At 35.9% G+C, this 26,747-nt stretch overlaps 1 protein-coding gene across 6 annotated transcripts in view; it reads right to left on the reverse strand.

Moving 5' to 3' along the window:
* LOC145688428 (TATA box-binding protein-associated factor RNA polymerase I subunit B-like) overlaps positions 1-26,747 on the reverse strand; it is a 321,407-nt gene that overhangs the window by 242,772 nt on the left and 51,888 nt on the right. For all 6 annotated transcript variants that reach the window (XM_081762649.1, XM_081762648.1, XM_081762646.1 and 3 more), the window contains exon 3: positions 4,929-5,127. In XM_081762649.1, coding sequence (XP_081618775.1) covers positions 4,929-5,127 — 199 coding nt within the window. The remainder of the gene's footprint in view (positions 1-4,928; positions 5,128-26,747) is intronic.

Raw genomic sequence — 26,747 nt, forward strand, 5'->3', positions numbered from 1 at the left:
CGCGAACCCCAATGAAATACATGAGCGCCAGCCTAATTGAGGGAACTGAACCCGAGCACAAATTAACGCGAACCCAATTGAGAGAAATGAACCCGAGCGCGAGTGCAGTCAAGAGAAGGGAGCATGAGCCCGAGGGAGCGCGAGCCCAGTTAAATGATCGCGAGCGCGAGTGAGCGCGAGCTCAGTTGAAATAAGTGATCATGAGCGCGAGCGCGGGTGAGTACAAGCCCAGTCGAGAGAAATGAGCGCGAGCCCGAGTGAGTGCGAGCTGAGTCGAGAAAAGTGAGCGCGAGCCCGAGTGATTGCGAACGCAGTTGAGAGAAGTGAGCGCGAGCGCGATTCCAGTTGAGGCAGTGAGCGCGAGCTCAGTTGAGAAAACTGATCGTGAGCGCGAACCCAGTCGAGACAGGTGAGCGCGAGCCCGAGTGAGCCCAGTGGAAAATTGCCATCTATGTAGGATTCACACTATACTTTCTGGTAATTAGTAAGAGAGGGGGCAATAAATAAGCTATATATCCGTCTTTCTTGAGGGGAGTTGAGTTGATTTTGAGTTTAACGTCCCGTTCAGCAGCTAGGCTATATGAGACCTTGACCTACTGATTAACGTGGAATCCGAACCACATGAGTTTCTTGAGGGGAATATGATTGGTATGTTGTACCTTCGAAGTATTGCCAATGTCATCCTCAAAGCTTTTTGGACGCTTGTCTTCATTAGCACAACGCGCATTTCCATACCGACAAGTGAACCATTCACCCTCTATCCGAAACAATCCTGGCTTGCTAGATCTTCGTACCTAAGCCTTATCTGGCACTGTGGGACATTATTGGATGGTAAATGACCGCCAGTCGAGCTCACAATGACCATTTCCTAGACAGACATGCAGCATCTGTACGACCAGCTACGCATCTGAGATGTTCCTTGTGTGGCTGCTCGGAGTAGTTAAATGTGGTATTAAGACGAGTGTTGTATGTTCTGAAACAGTGTGTATAACATGTTCAGGATGTCTCATCGATGCCATGTTGGGAACGGTACCATATACAATCACTTTCTTCTTGTGTACAACTTTGAGCCAGTGTTCTTAAGCACATTTGCAGCAGTGTAGTTCTTCATACAAAATCTTAATTCTGAAAAAAGCCTTATGATGACACTCTTGATTTGATTACAAATGTTGAGTATTTCTTTTTCCTTCTGCTGTATTCTTAATAAAATGGTGTATATTGTCTACTTTTTCATCATTAATTTCACTATATATTTTTTTGAACTTGTTCCTTAGCATATCAATTCCTTTGCTATCCTTGTTTTAAAATTTATTCCTCAATGTATTTTTTTCTATTTTCCTCAAACTGCAATTCTCTCATTAAAAGTTCATTTCTATCTTCAGTTTCCATATTGTCATAGTAGTTTTTTCTTGCTACCTTCTATTTCCATGAAAATTACCTTCATATACATTATTAAAATTTCTATATCCTTTTTAATTTCTCTTGTCACCTTTATTTCTATTTTATATTTCACTATCTATGTGGACTTGCCTTTTCAATTCGCAGATCAACTTTTTATATATTTTTCCTTTCTCTGCTCTTTGGTCGTCATGAAATCCAATCGTTGTTGGTTAAGCAATGACAAAAGTGTGTGACTGAAGCAGAGATTACTTTGACTAACCAAGAAATGTACATACATACATACATACATACACATTATATATATATCCTTGAAAGTGGCACACGTCAAATGCACATTTCAATCATACCAACCTAATATTTAACAACACATATAAATTCATTTCCTCTGCTACTCTGTACTTGTTCTATATAGATTAGCATTGGTCAAGTTTACCCCCTCAATAAAATATTGGGGGACACGTCCCCTCTGTCCCCCTCATCAGAGACGCTCACGTTGATGAGAGACAGAATGAAATCATAGAGGTAGTGAATGGTAGCAAGTGAAATATTAGACCATTCCACGTTCAGTGTATTACTGAGTTCCATGAGAAACGAAGGAAGTGGAAATCTGCGTTGGATTCGTGCCTCCAAAGAGGACCACAGTTATTCTATTACGTTCAGGTCTGAGGATTGGATTGGCCATGGGAGGTGTTCAACTTCATCCTTATGTTTCTCTAACCACACTCAACACCTTCAGCTATAGAATGGGGGCATTATTATCCTGCAATATGGCATAGTCCCCGAAAACAATCTAGACCACAGGATGTAAATGATACTCTAAAATGGCAACATAATCATGGACAGTGACGCGACTGGTCAGCGTCAGTATAGGACCCACTTTAAAACTAGGATACTGTAGCTCACAGCATCAGAGAGCAAAAATACAGCATTTGTAGAATGTTAATATACAACTTGATAAAACGGGCTACAAAGTAAAATAATTATAATAAATTATAAGCCAATTGTAAACTTAGCAGGTAAGGACCAGTGTCAGAAAGTAAAGATAAACAATTTGTTATATTAAAAATGGTTCCAAAATCTAGATCAAATAAATATGATCAATGTCTTAAAATACCATTTTAGAATAAATGTAGTTAAAGTTTCATTTAAAATAAATTATTCGACTTCTTTTTAATGTTATCCATGCCCACCAAACTAAAATATATCACTTTGTTGTCACATGGGCTAAAATACCTAGGTAAGCTGGAGATAAATATTGCAAGGATCCCCACATCATGACAGACGCATGTGTATACTCAACACGTGCTATTGATTATAAACAACCTAGCATACAAGAAGCCGACACGAAGGACACCGAGGAACGCCGAAAGCAGACAGACCTCACGGAAGGACCGGAGGAGGACAAATAAAAAGAGGACCACCGAGGGACCCAGCATCAATAGACCAACTGATCGCCTAACCTTTACCTTCCTATGTCGCTGTAGCCTAGGAGCACCTCTTCCCTACACTATGTCGCACTGGACTAGGGATTCCATCTTAATCTTATAATCCGAGTCTAACCTACAACCTGCCAAAGTGTTCTGGAAACTGCCATGAGTGCAAGGGGCACCCGGCATTAGTATTCCTTCACTTGGTTATTGAGGAAGAGACATTGAATTAGAGACGCTTGTATTTATTATATTTTGTAATAAAACTTGGTGAAGGGGAAAAGACACCCGATCTATCATTTGACTCTACCAAAACATTACAATATAATAAATTTACTGAAAATTGGCAGACAATTAGTTGCCATAAACACATATTCGTTAATCTACGTGACAAATGATAATGACAATTATGGAAGTGAGCGTTAGTGAAATTAATAAATACATCTTTTTTAACATATAATATTTAATGAAAAATATTGTCATTCTTGTAATGACAGAGGAAAAGAGGAAGTGTTTTCGAAGTCTAATTTACCAGAGGGTGTTTGCTATTAATTTATCATAATTTTATTTGAAATGTTAATTTGTTTTAGCTACTGGGAAACACATTATTTTATCACTGTTTTGACTAATCACAAGCATCTCCTTGTAGACATAGGAAGCATTAATAATTTATATTTTTTTTCAAACCATTTATGAAAGATTACAAGTATAAAAATATTGCTGCTAACGCACTAAGCGTAAAATATTTCACTCCTGCTTCGCACAAATAAACTAAATCTTTATTTTCCTGCTTTCTATCGAGATTAAAATGTTACAGAAATCAGTAACTTCACCAACACAATTAAATTTTATGAATAAAATCAATCCTAAATTATTATTCTTTTATCATTTATAGTTCACGTTTTCACAACATTAGTGTCTGGTGCTAAAATGGGTCAATAATGAAGGAGTTAACCCCTCTCCCCCTCTAAACACACACACATATAATTTGTTCAGTGGAAATTTCGTAAAAATACTCCGAGTTGTATAGAAGATACTATACATTTTATTCGAAATTAGAGACTGACTCGTATAGTTTCGGGTAGGGCAGAGAGAGAATCGCTCTCTTCTACAATACGTAGCATCACTAGTACCAATATTACACTGCTAATTAATTAATTATTAATTGATTAACTGATTTATATTTGCGTCCTTTGTCAGTAGCGAGGCTATAGAGACGAGATCTAAAAAAAATGAAATCTTTAAGTTTTACGTCCCACGTTTATGCCGGTTAGGCTAAAGGAGATGGTGATGATGGGAAATGAACGAATGGTGGAATGAAGAAAGTGGGAGGAAACGGAAGAACCCGAGAAAACCCACGAGTACGGTGTTTGTCCACCACAAAGTCCACACGGCGCGAGCTGGGATCGAACCACGGGCCAGAAGCACCGGAGGTGAACGCTCTACCACTGAGCAACCGCGCTCTCGAAGACGAGATCTAGTTTAAAGTGTAATCTGTACCATTGTGCGTTCGATGTCCCCTCATAAAGGATCAAACCAGCGACCTTGTGCACAAGAGGAACATACGTTAGACATTCAACTGGCGATAGAATTTGCTAAGTGCTACAAATTCTGAAGTATATATTACAATGTCTTAGTAGCTTTCGAAAAATCTTAATTTCCAATACATACGCACGTGGCAAAGTGTTCTTCTGTTATAACATTGCAGCACAATTTTTAATATGGCCGACTGTGATACTTAAAAACACATTGATATATTGTGTCCTGTTCTTTAATATTTTCTATGATGAGGCACTAGTCTTCAAAAATAAGTATTTTAACCTAATATTTTAAAAGTTCTTTGGTTACCTCTCTGTTTGTTTCGATTCACTAACTTCTAACGCTCACGAGTGTCTTTGTCTAGTTTCCTCTATATGCGTTGTTCCTAACTACAAGAGCATGTAAAGTATTTATTTTCATATCAAATAATAGGTATGATATGAAATATATATATATGGAAGTATTTCAACCACATTTAGACAATTATTTAGAACTTTATGCTCATTTTCATGTAAACAAACAATGAACTTAAAATCTATAATTTATAAACTTAAAACATACCTCTCTTTAAATCTTAGTCCTAATCGGGGTGTTGAAGGCTTGTTTTTTGAAATAAACGCTACTTCAAGTTTCTGGAGATAACGCACCCAAAGTTGAAGAACGCTATATTTAATTTCAGGAGATGCTCCAAGAGATATCAATGCATCAACCATGCCTTTCAAAATAACATTGAATGCTTCCCATGAGGTCCACTGATCACCTGAAATAGGAAGCAACGTTTTATTGTTATTAAAGGAAGTGAAGCGAAAGTTCTGCCATTCGGCTCATTCACCATTTAGGTTTCTGTTCGTCTCTTGCATGATAACTTTCCTAAAATGTATCCCATTATTTGCCTTCTTTCAACTTGTAGAAATAAACTTATAATTTGGGGTTGCAATCGACCAAGAATAAGGCATAAAATTCAACCCTTATTGCAAGTTTGCACACATACATATAAGAAATTTTCCAGTAAAATCCACATAAAAAATATTTGATTTTAATAAAATATAGTGTGTAACTTCTTATTGGCATTTCAATTATCACCGTTGGTTGCGGTTGAAATCTGTTAAGGACTAGACGGTAAACGGGGTAAAAATTAAATATGAAACTAGGTAAAGAGTGAGGTAAGAAGGTAAGTGGGTTAAGGAATGCTCTGACACCTGACATGGAGATTTATATGTCTCAATAGTCTCCTGTGATTGATACTGGAGTTCTGGATATCTGACTTAAACCAAATCCATGGGCTTTAAGCTTTTGGTCTCAAAGCAAAGATCTGTTTCTGGTCTAAGATGCGAATAAGAATCCAGCACTAGTTCTGGCCTCAAAGTAAAATAATTGATTTTTTTTTTTTCAAGTTTTTATATGCCAGCCAAACGCTTTGTGGACATGGCCTGGACACTGGCTTCTTCCTGGATCCTGATTGTAGCTATCGATGTCAGGTGCAGTGCTAAGAGAGTTTAGGTCGACAGGAAAGTTGTCGTTTAAGAAGTAGTAGAAGAAAAGGGAAGTGTTCCTGCCGTTTATTATATATGTAAACAAGAAATAAATGAATTTGTATTTTCCAGTAATGGTCTGATATCCGTAAATAGAAGGTTGCTGTCCTCTGCTGATCTTCCACATGTGATGACATAGGTCTGTGTCGACGATGATCTAAGGATCGAATCAGAGCAGGTCCCAATACCACTACAGTATTCCCTGCATAATGAATGATTTCCTTATGGATAGTTTCTTAAGATCACTAGAAGAAGTTAATGTATCGTACATAAGTCTGAGTGCTACTAAATTTGTTCTAAATATTCTGCTTTACACTGTGCATTGATTGAAAATCCTCTTTTCTGGAGCTAGATTTTTATGAGAGAAATTAAGACCATTTTAACAAAATCTCTTAAATCACTGCATTCTGAAGTATCCAAATTATTTAACCAAAAGTCATTCAAACGTTAACCAATTCTAGAACACTCACTCATATATGTTTTACAATTTGGATTCGAATAAAACTCTGAACTGCCTCGCAACTGTATCTGCTCTATTTCCATCTAATTATTTATTTTTAACTAGTTCAGCTAAAAGATACTTCATGCGATAGATATCAACATCAGATCCTGCAGAAACGTTAAGATCCAAATACAAAAGAGCTCTAGTCAATTTATAATTTAAAGGTGACTTCTCCAAAAGTTTCAAAACAAATTTCTGTACACATTTTCAGCAATTTTGGCAAAAATCTAAAATGTTCAAATTCATTACTGGTTGACCTTTCTTAAAGGTAGTGTGTGTCGCAAAACCAACGTCAACGTTTTTCGTAGGAAGATTTTCCACATCAATTCGTATACATGGACTCAAACAACAAAGAAGCTTCTAATTTTACAAACTTTTGCGTCATTTTCTCTTTTTACTCACATCCGATAAAGTATTGTAAAAAGAAATAGACTAAGAGGAGCGTCAGTCTAACATTCAGTAAGAAAAGGTTATTTTTTTAAAGCAAGTGGATTATTATTATTGTTTTTTTAATATTTTTTATTTTAATAAGCATATTATTTTCTTGCAACTAGCTGACAGCTCGAAGAGCTGGAAATTTTCTTATCCTTCCTAATTCAACAGAAGATAGGAATAAATGTTAATGGATTACTGAGCAATACTACTATTTTCAAGTCAACATAGAACAAAACTTCACCACCAAAAAAACTCTATAGGTGTACTCGGCACGGCGTTCTCGAACATCCTTAAATAAGTTACGCAAAGCTCTTAAAAATTCAACGATTCTCTAATTCGTTATCTTAACTGAAGCCTTAAATGCTCCATGCGAAGTAAGTAACCCATAGCTTAATCTATCAAGTTTTATGGGGTCGTATGACGACGTCTTGATATTTGACTCGAACGTAAGCAGAAACATGAAGTTTACATTGGGCTATCCATTGAAATTTGAATGAACTTTTCTAAGTTCAATTGTGAGTGCGTCTCTTTGAAAGCTATTGAAAGATCAGAAGCTGTATAATTCCCTAAAAACGCCCACGTCAAATAATGCGTGTACAATTGTCCTGTGAAAGTTTCCAGAATTGCACATTTATGTCTCCTTCAACTGAATTACTTCACTTCTTAAGGCAGGTGATAATAAACATCAAACAAAATTGCATACTATTTTGTCACGCTCAAGCTGCATTTTCCTGACAATCTCACTGTCTAGGTATGTAAGTTTGAATACTTTGACATCTTTAGCAACAGTGGACATTGATGTGTGTCAATATACTTGAAATACTCTGTAGTAATTCTGCTTTTATAATATTATCTTTTACTAAAAATCCCTGTAAATTATTTTGCTTCGTCTCCTAACTCGTACCCACTTGCATCGTAGAATCCACATTTGAGCTCGCAACATCACGAGAAACTTCTAAGTTCTGTACAGATGAAGTACAAATAGTATGACACTCTAAGCAAAGTACTGGATTGTTTCCTTGAATCACAAAAACACTAACTGTTTCTAATATTGGGATGGACGCAACCATCTCCATATGATTTTTACCTTTCATGTGACTTGTTAGAGCTTGCCGTCCTGTGATCGGAAAGAGCTTTCGCCAAATTTTGCAACGAGCAGAAAATTTGTCACCTGGTACTTCACGAATCCATGAGAAAAAAATAAAATCGAACGTGGTCTCCGAATACCTGGAAATTAACATGGTTGTTATCTGCACACGAACCCTGATAAAACGAACACCGAACAACCATACCTACGTCTTAACTTTCTACCCTGTCTCTGCAACTTGAACCTCCACGGTAAACCAGGAGAAAGCTGTTATACTATACAGGCCTAGCCCCTTGCTTCTCGATCGCCTTTCTGTTAAAACCCTGTTGTTGACGATTGTATAAAATATTTTTCTTTTGCCACGTATGCTGGCTCGATCCATTACATCAAATGAACTTGGATTTACTACTTCTCTTCCTTTTAGAGACACAGGAAGTTTTTATGTTTAGTCCAGGCATTTATGATAAATGGAAATGATGAACTAAAATACGTAAACAATGAAACACGATAGCACTGTTAATATACGACAATAAAGCGTATAGACTCATTTTTAGGTTGTTATTTGGAATTTCTTTTAATAATGTCTTTATTACTTTGTATTAACTATTAGTTTCGTACATTTGGGTATTTACACAATTCATTTCCAGTGACGAGTTGGAAATGACTTGTGTAAACTAAATTGTGTACACTATCGCGAAAGTAAACTAAATTCTCATGTCAGAAAGCCAACGAAGAACAGGTTACTCTTAAGAAAAATAAAATCTTGCCCCACAACATTATATACATGGGTAAAAGAAGTCAATCACTGCAAAATCGTAGTTTCATAATTACCGAAGGCACCTTACGATTATTGACAGACCAAAACTCCTTCCCTAATATGTATACTTCACATTAAATCATTAATTTAACGTCCCAGGGACGAAATAGTAATTACTGAGTTTATGATGTAAGGGAAAAGAAAGGAATGTAAATAGGGGAGAAACGAAAGAACACCGAAATAAACCCACCCGCTGCGTGTTTATTGACCATAAAACACATTTCACACCCATGGTTTGAACGCAGGAACTTTGGCGCCAGAAGTGAACACTCTACCGACTACATCATCGAATTTGTGTTTTAGTATCAAACATGCAAATAATTTCAAATCCATTCTACTTACAGATTTCTGTAATTCATGAATGTTTAGGGTTCCAAGCTTTCTACCTAAAATATGGCGTAGTCAATTTGTGCGTCTTTCCTGTTTTCTATTGGAAGGTTGCCAACTCGTGTTATTTTTATTGTCATGTCAATGCTGTGAAAGTTTTGTAATAACAGCCTCCCATTTGTCGCTCAGCTATCCATTGTGCAGATTTATTTATTTATTTTTAATAAATATATAAATTTTCAAAAACCAGTCTATCTACTTCATTTTTATTTTAAATCCGCACAATACGGAAATATTACTGATCCCTTAAATCAGTTTCCCTCATTCAATGTAACACGTGGTAATGAACAGTCAGCGAGAAGGAACCTGTTTGCTTCCCTAGTTCCAAAAACCGAAGTATTTTGGCGAAAAACAAGATAGAGAACAGCAATATATGGACATTTGCCATTTTTTTTCTACAGTAAAGCTAAGAAGATGTCAAGCTTAAACAGAAATTACTTTGTTATTTTCACAGCATACTGGAAACAAATTAATATTATTTTATGATAAGTTTAATTGCATATTCTGACCGATCCTTTTTCCTTTCTTTTGCTTCACTGCGAATTGCTAAATAAAGAAATCAGTCTTTTGTTAGGTATTTCTGGAGAGGGGTGCTAGTAGAGGTGTCCAAATGACACCCTGAAAACCCAGCAAGTTTTTGTGCCTCCTCTCAAAAGTAGCATTCCACTACAAAATGTGTTTTACACGTCTTATAATAATAATAATAATAATAATAATAATAATAATAATAATAATAATAATAATAATAATAATAATAATAATAATAATAATATATTATTATTATTATTATTATTATTATTATTATTATTATTATTATTATTATTATTATTATTATTATTATTATTATTATTATTATTATTTCTAACATTTCCTCTTTGCAATGAAAAGTGACACAAAAATGGCTCAAAGAATGATTAAAGGGATAGAGAGTGAAATTTTATTTGAACTTATGTACAATCCGCGGCAAAAAACCTGCAACATGAGCATATAAGTTTATTGTGAAATGACGAAGTCTTTTGCTCCAAAATAAGTGTGCACGGGAGGAGGCCGAGGTTTATCCTGGCGTAATTCGTTCCACTTAGACGTTATGTTCATTCCCTGTGTTGTTAGGCGTAGTTTCACAATAAACTTACATCCTCATGTTGCAGGTTTTTTGCCGCGAATTGTACCATAAACATTGTTCATAAATTGCTGCGTCATTTTTGATGTCAGAATAATTTTAAAATGAGAATAACAATATACTTTTTAAACTTATGAGATGCATCATCATTAAAAAACCATTACAAATGTATAACTATTGATGGAAAATGAAGAAATATGTAACTATAAATGTACAATAACTAATAAATACTGTATTATAAGCACAAAGTAAAAAATACACTTTGGTATCTATAGATGTGCCCCATATTTAAATATGAATAGTCAAATGAAATTAGTCCAACTATCCACTCAATATTGACCCAATGTATACATTATAAGTGATGCACAACATCAGCAATTTTCGTAAACTCATAAACACTTCCAAAATAAACCTCTCTGCAAATGACAATACATTACAATGAAAGCACAGAAGTTAAACTACGGATAATAGTATTCCAAAATCCTTTCATTTGCGTAATTACCTACCTTCTCTTAATGCAGGACAGGGAACTCCGATAAAATTGAAACTAGTGGGAACCTAAATGGTAAAATGTTGGAATTATGCGTACATCGAAAATGAATTCACCATTGGATCGTTGATCCAACTGCATTTTGTGGATGATTTACCAATATTGCACTGCACAAACGAAAGCTAAAGATAATGCGGACAACTACAGAACATAAGTTTGTTACGCGTGATTATTTTTTAAGTTTGAAGTTTTCAATTAAAAAATAAGCACTCAACCGCATCTGAAATCATCTGAAAATTTTCATTTTAAATGTTTATAAAATCTCGAATTTACCTGCTTCTTAACAGAATTCCCTGACTTTCCAATAATATTACAGGTTTGTCGCCACGCTATAATATAATATAACAGACATATTTTTACCACAAAAGCTATAAGGTAATACAAGAAAACTACACAGATCTGACTTCTATTATTATTATTATTATTATTATTATCCCTCCCTTCTGGTCTAATGGCTAGCGCACGTGCCTTTCGCGCACGAAGTCTCGGGTTCGATTACCGGGAGAAGCGCGTTGAAAACTGAACGCATTACGGCGGTTTGGATTATAGCTTAAACTTTGGATTCAAATATTGTATAGCTTCAGTGTCATCCATTCATGTCACTCCTCGATTTTGTATTCTCCTTCCCAGGAAGAAATTTTCCAGGACGGAAAACTTATTGCAACCATTCCGCTTTATCATGAGAAATTATCTGGAAGTCTACCGGTGTTGTACAAACTTTACTTCGATTGAGCATTTAATATTTTTCACTTGATGTGTGAAACGTAAAGCGTGGGACTGCTGGATACGTCCAACAGACCCACGAGCTGTGTCAAGGTAAAGGTTCACACCCTTCCTTAATTTTCGCCGTAGTGGAGGTGATGTAGTCCGAACTATGTTCCGGTCCCTTCACTTACCCAAATTGCCTAGCTACTCATTTCACAAAGCCTGAGTGAACCTTAGGAGCTGCATTGTGACGAAGGCAGGGTGAGAAAATTGCAGTCTCCATCGGGGATCGAACCCAGAATGCTTTACTGACTATGCTATAGCAGTCTTTCACTTGACATGAAGCTATGATTCTAAGGAAGAGAAAAGAAATAATATTTATTATATTTGAATTTAACACCTAATACTGAGCCCTCCCCGTTGATTTCGTGGCTATTGCGTGTGTCTTTGCTGCACGTGGTCCCGGGTTCGATTCCCGGCCAGAAATCACAAAAATTTCATTTCCATCCATTCTAATTAACCTTTTGTCTCCTTTAGTTTGAAAAGCATAACCGTGGGATGCTAAACTATATTATATACAGAATATATATATATATATATATATATATATATATATATATATATATATATACACCCAATACTGCAATCTGAAGATTTAGTATTACGTGTTTCTGTTGTTTTTCAATGGGTATCTTATGAGTAAATTTTGTGTGTGTACACACAAAAATAATTTCCCAGAAATCGTTACATAAACGGGAAGTAATTTTATTATTTTACTATTGTACTATGTTCTGTTTCACATAAAATATGCATTCAAACAATACGTAGTCATTGCTGGCCTAGTATAGAAAGAATCATTCAAGCACCATTTCAAGCAAAACAAAATTATATTAATAGTGGATATATTTTATCGTTCTGCATTTGCTATTTTCCTTCTTGTTAAAAATAATCGATTTTATCGCGATTGATGAAACTCATCCGATCTTAACGAAAATTAGGATTATATATAGCTTGTCCAGAGTTCAGTCTGTACTGTGGTTGCTTATGGGCTTTTACTTCTGCGTACTTACGCCCTTAAACAGAACAGATTTCACTACTGTAGTTTATCTTAAAGAATGTTAACTATTTACGGACGATATAAAAGTAATTTTTGTAACTTCTCTTTTCCTTATAAAGTATTTAATTAGCTTTTAATGGCTAGTTTTTGGTTTTTAAACTCGAAGGGGGAAGACATGATAAGCGTAACGGTTGCTAAAACGTTGCCGGTGCATTTTCACGTGGCTAAAACTGTCTGCTCAACGATACCGTTGCCAACTGACGAGAAATTTCACCGTAGTGTCAACCTACATTCGTGCGCTCATTAGTATTGTCACTTCCACTGATTTCAAGTACGAAAAAAGGTAGCTCAAAAGGAATAAAAGTACGACCAGAAAGAATTGAATGAAATCTTTCTGATTTTAAGCAAAAGTAAAATTTTACCTCCATCTCCTTTTCTTTCTTTCTTCTTTCTATCTCAACCAAAGAAAACTATTTTAATCAAAAAAGGAAAGAGAGCGGAAATGATGTTGCAGCTTAGCGCGAGATTCGAATAACTTGTATCCCCACCGGGAATCGAACCCAGGACTCTTTGGTTACAAGGCGGCGAGCGTAACCACTCATCCACGGGGGTACGCTGAATAAAAAGGCAATAATAATTTCAAGGGATGGTCTGCGGGATGTTTTTTCAAGTACTTCAGTTTTATTAAGTATATTATTATTATTATTATTATTATTATTATTATTATTATTATTATTATTATTTAACCAAGCTACAGCCATAATCCATATCTTTCCATAAATATTAACTTATTTGTATTAAATATAAACGCTAAAACTTACTTAGGCCAAACACTGATTCATGAAGTGTTTCTCGGAACATCTGAGTTCGATTATTAATTATATATAGGCCTTGTATTCCTCGTCGGTAAGGAAATTTCAGCGAGAATTGCTGCAGGACGCATTTCATACTTCTTTTTTTTTTCGTGCATTGAAATTTCTTTCGGAGTTCATAACTGACTGTGATTTCTGTTGGGTTTCATAATAGCATTGGTTTCAGAAACTACACCAGGAAATAGGGAGACTGTTTGGTGTGGTGGGTGGGGACAATAGCTTACCTACTGTATCGCCTATTGTCGAGCTAGATGACTCATGTCAGATTCCAGACAAAATTATTTTCTGTTGTGTCTTTGCTATTGTGCAGTGTGTGGCGGAGTGTGGTCTCTGAACATTCGGCGTTTTCTTGATTGTGTTCATTTACTCACTGTGCTGTTTTGGGAACAAAATCGCGCCGTCCGTGTGTGCATAGGTTCGTGTGTGTTAATATATCAAAATGGAAGAAATTACAGCCAGCACCTCTTTTAAGCGTAAGTGGTCAAGTGTTGAAGAGTAAAGAAAGGGCTATTGTTACGAACGTGTTTAATTATTTAAAGCAGAAAAACCCGGATAAAAGTATAAGTTGGGTTGGGTTGGGTTGGGATGATGATGATATGGAAGGAATTTATTCTTTGGATTGCGATTGATTCAGTGTGGTAAGTTGATTATTATTATTATTATTATTATTATTATTATTATTATTATTATTTATTAATTGTTGTGGGGTGGATTTCTTGTTTTACTACGTGAGTTGGCAACATCAGTCGGCAGTATAATAGAAGCGCGATCTGTTCAGCATTTGTTTTTAATGCTCAACTTGGCATCGCTGTTCCCATAAGACCAACAATCCACTCTTAAGTCTGGATAAGCTATAGCTTAGTACACTTACGAAATATTATGGTACCTAGGTCTACCTTTGGTTCCTAAATTATTGGCCATCAAGGTTGGGGTCGGACTTAATGGAAGGACATCATATATGGTATTTTATCGACGTCACTAATCCAATATTGACCAAATTTGGCACGATATCAGAACTCGTGTAGTTTAGCATGTACGTGAAATATGAATGGAGAACAAATTTGGGTCTGGCCTTAGAGAAATAAGGAAATTTCTCTAATTCGAGATCGATGAAACTTATCTGATCTTGACCAAACAGGGAATGGTGTTAGACATTGACGATCTATGTATACGTTCGAGCATAATATGAAATAATATGGTGTACAGATCTTTAGTTTCCAAGTTACTGGTCATCAAAGTTGAGTTTGAACTCAGGAAATCAAGAAATTTCACCAAAAGCGACTGACGGAACTGATCCAATCTTGACCACATTTGGCATGGTGGTAGACATTTCTGAAGTTACTAAGCATATGCAATATTATGTTGTTCGTATCTTTGATTCTCGAGTTATTTGCAATGGAAATTGGGTTTTGGACTTACTTAAGTTTAAAATCCAGTAACTCTGCTAGCCAATAGCTCAAGAACCAAACGCCTGGACACTACGGCAGTTCACATACATATTAAGCTTGTTCAAGTGTAATATTATTTCAAATTTGGTCAAGTGAAGTCCTTTAGTTCCCGAGTTATTGACCACCAAATTTCGGGCTTGGCCTTAACAAACTTGTTACGGGAGCAGCTAAGCGTAGTGTATTTTTTAATCAAGATTACCTAAAAACCAATGAAGGACGATATATTTCCGCAATAGGGAAATTTACTAGTACATATTCTACATGTGATTGGAAAATTATCATGACCGTATTGCCCATCTGGAATGGTGTTGTAGATCATCAGTGGTCCATGAACTACTTTTTGAAAATCAGAACTCCATATCTATATATATAAAATTGAAAATCACTATGTTTGTGACTCTAAATCTCCTGAACAACCCGACCGATCTCAATCAAATTTGTAACATAGATGAGGTTCGAGGCTGAGCTGGTTTTAGGCTATTCACTTTGACGGTAGAACTGAGGGGTGGGGGAGGAGGAGAAATAAATAAAACTTAATAATTCCTGAACCACTCGACCGATTTTGATCAAATTTTCAACATAGATGAGGTTCAGGCCTCGGATCGTTTTTATGATTTAAATTTGACTGAGCAACGAAGGGGAGGAGAAGGAGGAAGGGATATATAAAAATCAATTTATATAAGACTGAAAGTGACTATATTTGTAACTTAATAACACTTGAACTATCTGATCAATGTCAATCAAACTTTCAAGATACATGAGGTTCGGATCTGGAAACATATTTGTAATTTCACTTTAACGGTAGATCCTAGGGGAGGGGGAGGGGAGGGGGACGTATAAATAAAAACTAATAACTTTTGAACTACCCAACCAATCTCGATCAAATTTTCAACATATATGAGGGTCGAACCTTGGGTGTTTTTATCGTTTCACTTTGACGATGCACGGGGAGGGGGAGAGAAATTTTAAAATGATCAAAAATGACCGATATTAGTGTTGAATCCATAGTTTTCGGGGTCGATGAGAGAAGCAGTGCACTTCTGATGCTGTTTCAATCCAAGTTCAGCCCTGATCGTCGGAGTGGGGGAGGGTATAACGTAGGGGAGGGGGATAAACATTTAAAAATGATCGAAAATGACTAATATTAGTGTCGAATCTATAGTTTTAAGAGAAGCTGAGATTAAGTGACAACTCTGATGCCGTGTGCCGCAGCATGGAGGAGAAGGAGCTATATATAGGGTGTTCCAAAATAAGTGTTACAACTCTTGGGAGGTGACTCCTGCCATTGAGACAAGAAAAAAAGTTCTCTTGAACTTTCGGCTATCGGACATAGTTTCGGATCTACAAGGTGCCGAAAGCGTGGGAAAATGACTTTCGGACGCCAATATTTTGGAAACTATCCAACATAAAGAGGGCGGGTAAAAAATTCACTGAATAAGTCATACCTGCTGTGTTGAATTTTACATGTTTCATAACCCTACCATGCACGCGCAAGGGATTCCCCAAAGGAACGTAGGGAGTCGCGGATAATCTGCCAAAATGTAAATTGGTCTAAATGGATATGAATTGATGGGGTTTCTACCAGGTAACAATAATTCGTTTGTATTAAGTCAATATCTGGAACAAATACAAAATGGCGGACACCTTTATGCCTGTTATGTGTGGATGCATAATCGCCAGGTACAGATGCTGGCCAACAGTGACATTCTGAGTATTAAGTGTAGCGAATTTGTACTCGAATGCTCTAGAAAGACATCTGTTGTGTCGGTAGAGAACAACAGATGATGCAGGGTGATTCACATGTGTGGAAACACTTAATGAAAAATGTCCAGAAATGCACTTATACTAAGTAAACGTGAGTTCAAAGCGTCGGAAATGTAAGGAATAGCATCAAGAACATGAAAGCCATTGCCAATTCACCAATAATATTCCATCAATCCATACAATATGATCTGCACGGTTGCATATCGATAAGGATGCAACAGCTGAGGCCAAGTTGAAATTGTGCAAGGGGACTCACAAAGAAACTGGGTAAACTAAAGGAATATCACTAGTGGGATCGCATGATCGATATTGGAATGTGGCGAATGTGTGTATTGATATCAACATGAAGCCAATGGACAAATGTCAACATGTCCCACTACTGCTGGGACACGGTCCAACGTGCAAAAAATAGGAAAATAACGTTGTACATTCTGCTATTACATCTGGTGCACTTTTTGGTAGAACGTAACTAGAACACGATTGTATCAATGTCCCTCTTTGTTTGGGACATTGTCCCACAGTCGACACATATGAAATGAAATCTCTTAATCCATGGTTCAAATTCTGATAGAGCGTAAAATAACAAACTTGTACCATGTCCCACGTCTTCTGGGACATGACATACTCGAAATATAGGGAAATGTCTCCAGAAATTCGTATCTTACACAACAGTGCACATGCCAAGACAAAGACGAAAATGAACCAATTTGGAACATGTAACACTACTGCTGGAATACCATACATATGGTAAATAAAACGACATGAGAAATAGGAAGAAACGTCTTAAAGCTCTGATTGTTTACAACTGTGCAGTAGGAATAACAAAATGAAACACACAAGCATGTCGGGATGCTGTACAAGAGCGCTTGCCAAACAAAGTGGGTACTCCTCAAAGAAATAAATACAGAGAAAGTGAGGCTCCCTCGAAGCCTTAGGGTGGTCGCAGTTTCCAATCTTACTGGGAGCCCACGTCCTTAGATTCAAGACCCGAGTAGTTATTTTCCTATTTTTCTAACGTGGGACGGTGTCCCAACAGTAGTGGGATATGTTGACATTTGTTCATTAGCTACATGTCGATATCAACACACACATTCGCCACATTTCAATATCGATCATGTTATCCCATTAGTGACATTCATTTAGTTTATCCACTTTCTTAGTGAGTCCCCTTGCACAATTTCAACTTGGCCTCAGTTGTTGCATTCTTATTGGTATGCAATGGGGGCGCGCTGGCTCAGTGGTAGAGCGTTCACCTCCGGTGCTTGGGGTCCTTGGTTAGATCCCAGCTCGCGCCGTGTGAACTTTGTGGTGGACAAAAACCGTGCTCGTGGGTTTTTCCGGGGTTCTACCGTTTCCTCCCACTTTCTTCATTCCACCATTTCATTCATCTGTCATCATCACCGTCTCCTTTAGCCTAACCGGTATAACCGTGGGACATAAAAATTAAAGATTTCATTTCATTTCTTATTGGTATGCAACCTTGCGCATCACATTGCATCGGTTTGAGGGAATCTTAGTGGTGAATTGGCAATGATTGTCATGTTCTTGACGCTAATGCGACGCTTTGAACTCACGTTTACTGACTACATTTCTGGGCATTTCTGGGCATTTTTCGTTAAGTGTTTCCACACATGTGAATCACCCTGCATCATCTGTTGCGCTCTACCGACATTCCAGATGTCTTTCTATAGCATTTGAGTACAAATTTGCTACACTTAATACTCAGAACGTCACTGTTGGTCAGAATCCGTACCTGGTGATTATGCAACCACACACAACGGGCATAAAGGTGTCCGCCATTTTGTTTTTGTTCCAGATATCGACTTAATACAAACGAATTATTGTTACCTGGTAGAAACCCCATCAATTCATATCCATTTAGACCAATTTACATTTGGCAGATTATCCGGGACTCCCTACGTTCCTTTGGGGAATCCCTTGCGCGTGCATGGTAGGGTTGTGAAACATGTAAAATTCAATAGAGCAGGTATGACTTCTTCAGTGAATTTTTTACCCGCCCTCTTTATGTTGGATAGTTTCCAAAATATTGGCGTCCGAAAGTCATTTTCCCACGCTTTCGGCACCTTGTAGATCCGAAACTATGTCCGATAGCCGAAAGTTCAAGAGAACTTTTTTTCTTGTCTCAGTGGCAGGAGTCACCTCCCAAGAATTGTAACACTTATTTTGCAACACCCGATATAATAATGAAAGAAAATGAAAAATATTAGTGTTTAATCCACAGTTTTCGGGATTATTCAGGTGAACAGTGACATTTCCGATCCGGTTTAAATCCAAAATCAGCCCCGCCATTGGGGAGGGGGAGAAAGATGTATATAAAAATGATCGAAAATGGCCACTATCCGTGTCAAATGTATAGTTTTCTGGGTCGCTTGGATGAACAGCGATATTTTCGATCCCGTTTAATTCAAATTCAAACCCGTAACTTGGGGGAGGGGGAGGAAGAGATATTTAAAAATGATCGAAAATGACCGACATCAGTGCGGAATCCACATATTTTGGGGTCGCCGAGATGAGTATTTTATGCAGTTGATGCTGTTTAAATCCAAATTCAGCCCCGCATCGGGGGGGGGGGAGGAAATACATAAAACCGATTTAAAATAACCCATATTAGTGTCGAATCCATAGTTTCCGGGATCACTGGGATGACCGGTGACACTTCCGATGCCATGCAGCGCAACATGGAAGAGGAGGAGGGGGATATATATATATATATATATATATATATATATATATATATATATATATATATATATATATATAAATGACCAAAATGGCCGATATTAGTTTCTGATCCGTAGTTTTTAGAGTCCCTGAGATGAAGAGTGACAGTTCCGATCCCGTTTAAAACCAAATTGAGCCCGCAACTTGAGAGAGGGGGAAATAATAAAATGATCGAAAATGACCAATATTAGTGTCGAATTCATGGTTTTCGGGGTCGCCGAGACGATCAATGATCTTTCCGATGCCGTTCAAATCGATGCCATTAATAACGGAAACAGCATATTTTACGGGTACCAAAACACATGAGATACTGAGTTGTGCATTTAAATTTTCATTTCAACCCAGCGAAGCGGGTAATATATATGCTAGTTGAAAGTAAATGAGAAAATTCTTAATGTACACTTCTCTAAATCATAAATGCGCGAGTAAATTTTTTTGAGTCCATTAAAATTGTCAGTTTGGCAACAACGCACTAGGAATGATAGGAGGGCAAATAATGAAAAAAAAAATCATGAAAATAAACGAAGACTTACGAACACAGCTCACAGTTTGCTGTTAGAAATTCTCAATTCCACTTTTGTTACTTCATAAAATGATACTTTTAGAACAAAGCAGTGTCTTAACAAATGCAGAAAACTTTGTTAAAGAAAACACGCATGCTTCTCGAAAAAAAAAAAAAAGTCGTGAAAAATAGAAGGGTTGATAAGGAGTACGCTATCTATCAATACAGCTGGAAGAATGTCCTACATCTGTTACGATACCCGTGTGTGTTGAGTAGTCTATTTTTGTGGAAAAGCAATACTTTTAAATTTGGTTCGAATCCCACTAGTTGATTTTATTTCTTTTAACTTTTTTTGCTTTCTTGTCGTACAGTATTATTATTATTATTATTATTATTATTATTATTATTATTATTATTATTATTATTTATTATTATTTTTTTACACGGGAGTGATTGACAACTTTCTAGCTTAGCCAAATGGTACAGACATTAAGTCTTTTCTATATTTCTCAATGTAATTCCTCCTTAGTGCATATCACTTCTTACAGCGACCCATAAGATTTTCATAAACCTGAAAAATATCTGGAGTTCTAGTAATTAATACTTAGTAATAATACAGAGAAATTACTATCAGCCATAATAACGCCTACATCAATACTAAAACATAGTTTATTATTGCCACAATAGAATATCTTCACTTTTATTATTCTGTTCAAACTTAGCGGGTAAAACATTTTTACTTTCTACACTGATCGCCGTGAAGAAACTCGGTAATGGATATTTAGAAATAATCTCTTATTTGGATTCAGAATGGTAGGAATAATTTCTAACAGTTTCAATTCTGGTCTTCTTGGATCAAAAATTGCAGTATATAGAGAGAATGTTATCATTTGGATTCAGCGTCTGAAGGACAGATTTCACCTCCGACCTTATCCCTCTATTGTAAGCAGAAGTTTTAGATCTATCCCTTTCGGATTTAATACCAAAACACATAATTTGAAAATCTACAGTTGTCTCACAATACGGAACGCAGATCATTTGTTCATTGAAGGGGGAAAAGTTGAACTGAATAATAGTTTAAGTTGTCAGTTAATAACACTGACAGGACTAGAAAATATTATTACCATTACCACTACGACTGTTTCTATACTAGCAGTTGTCTATTTGACCCACGAGGATTTAACTTAAAAAGAAAGGAAATTTTGCAGTAGTCGTCATCTACTTTTTAATAAATCACACACCAATTCATATTTATAACTTTCTTTGTTATTACATCTATATATATAAAGAAATTGAAAATCACTATGTTTGTGACTCTAAATCTCCTGAACCGCCCGACCGATCTCGATCAAATATGTAACATGGATGAGGTTCGAGGCTGGGCTTTTTTTATGCTATTCACGTTGATGGTAGAACTAAGGGGAGGGTTTGATAGAGGGGGTATTAAAAAATAAATAAAACTTAATAACTCCTGAACCACTCAACCGATTTTGATCAAATTTTCAACATAGATGAGGTTCAGACCTCGAATCGTTGTTATAATTTAAATTTGACGGAGTAACGTAGAGGAGAAGAAGGAGGGGAGATATATAAAAATCAATTTATATATGACTAAAAGTGACTATTTTTGTAACTTAATAACTCTTAACTATCCGACCGATCTCAATCAAATTTTCAAGATACATGAGCTTCAGTTCTCGAAACATTTTTGAAATTTCTCTTTAACAGTAGATCCTAGGGGAGGGGGAGGAGAGGGGGAAGTATAAATAAAAACTAATAAAACCTAATAATTTTTGAACCACCCAATCAATCTCGATTAAATTTTCAACACATATGAGGGTCGGACCTTGGGTATTTTCTGTCGTTTCACTTTGACGAGCCCACCTAGGGGAGGGCGAGATATGTAAAAAAGTTAAAATTAAAACGACTGTTTTTGTTACTTCATCACTCTTAAATCATCCGATCGATCTCAATCAAATTTTCAACATACATGAATTTAGGGGCAGGGATTGCTTTAGGCTATTCACCTTGACGATGCAACGTAGGGTTGGTGGAGGGGGAAAAAATTTTAAATGATCAAAAATGACCGATATTAGTGTTGAATTCATAGTTTTCGAGGTCGATGAGAGAGACAGTGACACTTCTGATGCTGTTTCAATCCAAGTTCACCCCTGATAGTTGAGAAGGGGGAGGGTACAACGTACGGGAGGGGGATAAAGATTTAAAAATGATTGAAAATAACTAATATTAGTGTCGAATGCATAGTTTTAAGAGAAGCTGAGATTAAGTGACAACTCTGATGCCATGTGCCGCAGCACGGAGGAGGAGGAGCTATATACAATAATGAAAGAAAATGAAAAATATTAGTGTCTAATCCACAGTTTTCAGGATTATTCAGGTGAACAGTGACATTTCCGATCCGGTTTAAATCCAAAATCAGCCCCGCTACTTGGGGGAGGGATATATATATATATATATATATATATATATATATATATATATGATCAAAAATGACCAATATTAGTGTCGAGGTTTGAGGAGCATGACCAGGAGCTATCACACTTCCCCTGGGTCCCACAATCATCAGATCTGAACATCATTGAGCCATTGTAGTCTGAGTTATAAAGGCGTGTTCGGTCTCGTTACCCTCCACCAGCATACCTAAGGAACTGGAGCATGTTATGGAGGAACAATGGTACAAAATTCCACACGCCACGATTCAGGAGCTGCATATGTCCATTCCACGTCGGATCCAAGCTGTTTTGGACGGAAAAGGAGGCTCCACACCATACTAGGTATGATTTTCACACTTTTGCAAACGTTTTAGATTTTTTTTCCAATCCCTGTATAATAATAATAATAATCGAAAACGACCAATATTATGTCTAATCCATAGTTTTAGGAATCATTCAGATTAACAGTGACATTTCCGATCCTTTTTAAATCCAAAATCAGCCCCGCCACTTGGGGGAGGGAGAGAAATATATATATACAGTATATATGATCAAAAATGACCAATATTAGTGTCGAATCCATGATCTTCAGCATGATCTTTCTAATGCTGCTTAAGTCAATGCCAGCAAAACGAAAGCAGCACATTTCACGAGTACTAAACACATGAGATAGGGAGTTGTGCATTTAAATTTTCATTTCAACCTAGCGAAGCGGGAGTTTTGAATAAAAATTAGTCAGCCCATTCAAGCGTTGTTGTTTCCGTAGGTATTATTATTATTATTATTATTATTATTATTATTATTATTATTATTATTATTATTATACAAAAGATCCAAAAGAAATACGTCCAGGATCGCAAACTATTTCGTTTGGTGGCAACCTAGAAATCAAGTAGGTTCTTTTATAGTATTTTAGATATTTCTGCAGAGTCCTTGGTTAGTGTATCAATAATCAAGTTACCATAGGCGTCCTTGACAAACGCGCTACGATTCTACCACTACGCGAAAATCAGAACATCCAGGAGTACCGAGTGTACGGTGTAGGTTGGTTTGTTTTGTTTTAAAAATAAGGAAAGAGTAGTTATAATTAACTACTTCATCTGTCAAAAATATTAATTATTAGTTTATAATTACATAATTCGCGGAGTCTATTGACGTGATCAAGAAGCATTAGCAAATAGTGGCACAAAGTTCACGGCCTACTGATTTAAAGTAAATCAGGGCAGCAGCAATGACTGTGGAACTGAAAGTGAAAAAATTAGGAGAAAGATGAAGAACTCGCTGGAAACTCAACTGTTTGGATATCATTCGAGTACTTAAAAATTAAGAACAATCAGTGTTTGAATTGAATATTTTCCTCAGGGAGGATGAGTTCACTCATATACGCCCCGTCATCGCATATTATATTTATGCCATCACAAACCACCCTTTCGCGTGGTGTACACGTGTTATTACTGCTTTATAATGTATGATTGTACTGAGTTTGACGGGCAAACATATACGTAATGTATAGTGACCAAGTGTACACGACGTGAAGAAGTGATTTATGTGGCGTGATATTTTCTCAATTAATATTGAAATCGGAAGTGGTAGTAGATTTCTACCACTTTAGTTGTAGTAGAGAGATTAGATTGAAAACGGAATATATTCTTGGCACGCTTCACTGATTGCAGAAAGTAACTTCTTGCTATTTATGATCGCTGTTACTCTCTAGCAATCACTGTTAAAACCTGAAGTGTACAACTTTCTGCCATAGAAAACCGCTTTTTGCTATCTGTTACGGGTTTTAATTCTATAGCGAACAACGTTAAACCCGAAAGTGGTTTATACAGAAATTTCTGGTTTCAATAGCGTTAAGACTAGGGGTGTTCGGAACTCGATTTCGTATTCCGGAATTCGGAATTCATCTAATTCCGGAATGTTCCGGAATTTCGGAATTCCGGAACGTTTCGAAATTCCGGAATGCTTCGAAATTCCGGAATGTTCCGAAATTCCGGAACGTTTCGAAATTCCGGAATGTTTCGAAATTCCGGAACGTTTCGAAATTCCGGAATGTTCCGAAATTCCGGAACGTTTCGAAATTCCGGAATGTTCCGCAAATTCCGTAACATTCCAAAAGTTTGGAATTGTGGAATGCTCTAAAGTATGAATTTCGGAACTGTTTTCAAGACTGAAATTTTGAAGCTCACTGTTGATTCTGGAATCGTAATATTAATATTAGTTCGAAGTTTGTATATAAAAGTTCGAAACAGTCCTGAGGCAATGGTTCTCAAACATTGTTACAAGGCTTTAATCCCACAAATTTACTCGCAAATACTTTCTCGTTTTCACTTTGGTATCTATGGAATATAGTAGCAACATGTCTTAAACAGTTATGCATTCTCGTATCTCCAATTATTGGAATAAAGTACAGCATTTTATCTTTATCTTTTACATTTTTTTCAATCATTGCCATTTTGTATTTTGAAGTACCAACAAGGAAACAATTTACATGTTTGGCATTTTAATTCCAAAATATTTGTTTTACTATTAAGCAAACAATACAAGAGCACACGAAACATTTGTAGTCATGTCATTTGGAATTATATTAATGAACTTTTAATCTAAAGTACAAGGAGTACACATGAGTAATACATAATTGTGAAAATTTTGACAACTGAAACCCTGAAATGGTATAACTGATGCTACCTGAGACGTCATCAAATAATGCAACAAAAATGTAAATGTAAATTACTATTGAAAGAAAAAGCAAAATTTCTGTGCTACAAAATAATACTGTTAGAGAACAATGATATGGATGAAATGTTATAAGAGCATGTATTAAATGTCAATTTTCATATAAATGCCCAGATGATTTTTTTTTTAAAAATTAGGGGAAAGTAGACTTTAGACGATATTAGACAAGGCAATTATGTATGCAAAATTAGGAGACATGCATTCAAATTATTTCCTGTAATAAAAATTAGAATTCAACTTTCTATGGTAGATTGCACATGTTCTATCTCCGAACAAGGTGAAATACGTGTAATTTACTATGGAAAGTTGAATGTTAATTATTATTACACGAAATAATTTGAACGCATGACTCTCAGCATGCAAGATTGCATAGAAAATTGCATCGCATAAAATGGGCTTTAGGGACTTTTAGCTTAACAAACTTCTTTTATCTCATTGATCTTTTTTATCTGATTTATTTGAGAAATCAGGAGAAAGAAAGTTTTCGCCAACTTTTCTACTCAAGGAAAATAAGACATCAATTTTTGTAAAGATCAATTTACGCGAAGTACGAATAGTTTTTGATACAAATTAATTATTTCGTAAGAGCGAAATATGAACATTAGGCTAATACTTTTAATGTGAATATTAACATTTACGAAATGATTTCTTTCATTTTTAACTTTTACCATCGCTACTCACAATTTCGGGTATTCTAATTGAACATTTACCTTTCTTGTTGTTAGTTAGTCATTGGTGCAGACCCTTTCATCTGAATGCATAACTACCCTTCATATTGCAGCTTTGTATGAAAATGTACATATTCTGTTGGCTTGTATCAATGTAATTGTTTAAAGAAAGTAACATGCTTTTACATCAGAATTTCACAACATTGATAATATATTGGTGATTAATACAATTTCTCAACAAACCAATTTTAAATGTTTTTCACTCACACAATTCATTTGTCACCTTGCATAAAATTTTGATTAGTAGAGTTAGAACTAATCTTCATTACGTAGGTTCCAATGCTTAGTATTTAACTGATAGACATTTTTATTTAGTTAGTTATTCAAATAAGTGTCGCAGGACAAGAAAAGAGTAGCGCGTACATGTGAATAATTATAAGATATTATGTAAAGTTTGCACCTCTATTCGATTTACTCTCGTTGTACATTTTGACAAGTTATGCAAATAATGCTTGATAAAGCTTTCATTTAAAAAAAAACAGCAGTAGCATCATGATTATAGAAGTTACAAAAAACATTAAACAGTAATCCCTTGTTCTAAGAAATTTTTTGCTGTTTACAGCATGCAGTATACTAAATACAATACAAGCGATGCATTATTAATTTTAGCTTTGCGTGATTTGAACCTGAAATATGAAATACTGATTCTAGTTTCCAAAAAGTTCATGTAACATCAATAATGCATATTTTTACATAACACGGGCAGCAGCATAATAATTGTACATTTATATATCTGAAGATAAAAGAATATTAAACACTATTTTGTAACAAATTATGTAAGATACTAAACGGTACCACTATAATATCTGCCTACCAGCTATAACATCATAGTATTAAACTGTCATTACAAATTACTAGAATTTTGTGGTGTTATGAAAAAAACTTTATTGAATTTTGACTGGTTGAGTTTAAACTTGAATGACTAAATTTCAATTTAGTTTTA

This window comes from Thermobia domestica, chromosome 6, assembly GCF_964235325.1.
Source record: "Thermobia domestica chromosome 6, izTheDome1.hap1.1, whole genome shotgun sequence".
Taxonomy (NCBI): domain Eukaryota; kingdom Metazoa; phylum Arthropoda; class Insecta; order Zygentoma; family Lepismatidae; genus Thermobia; species Thermobia domestica.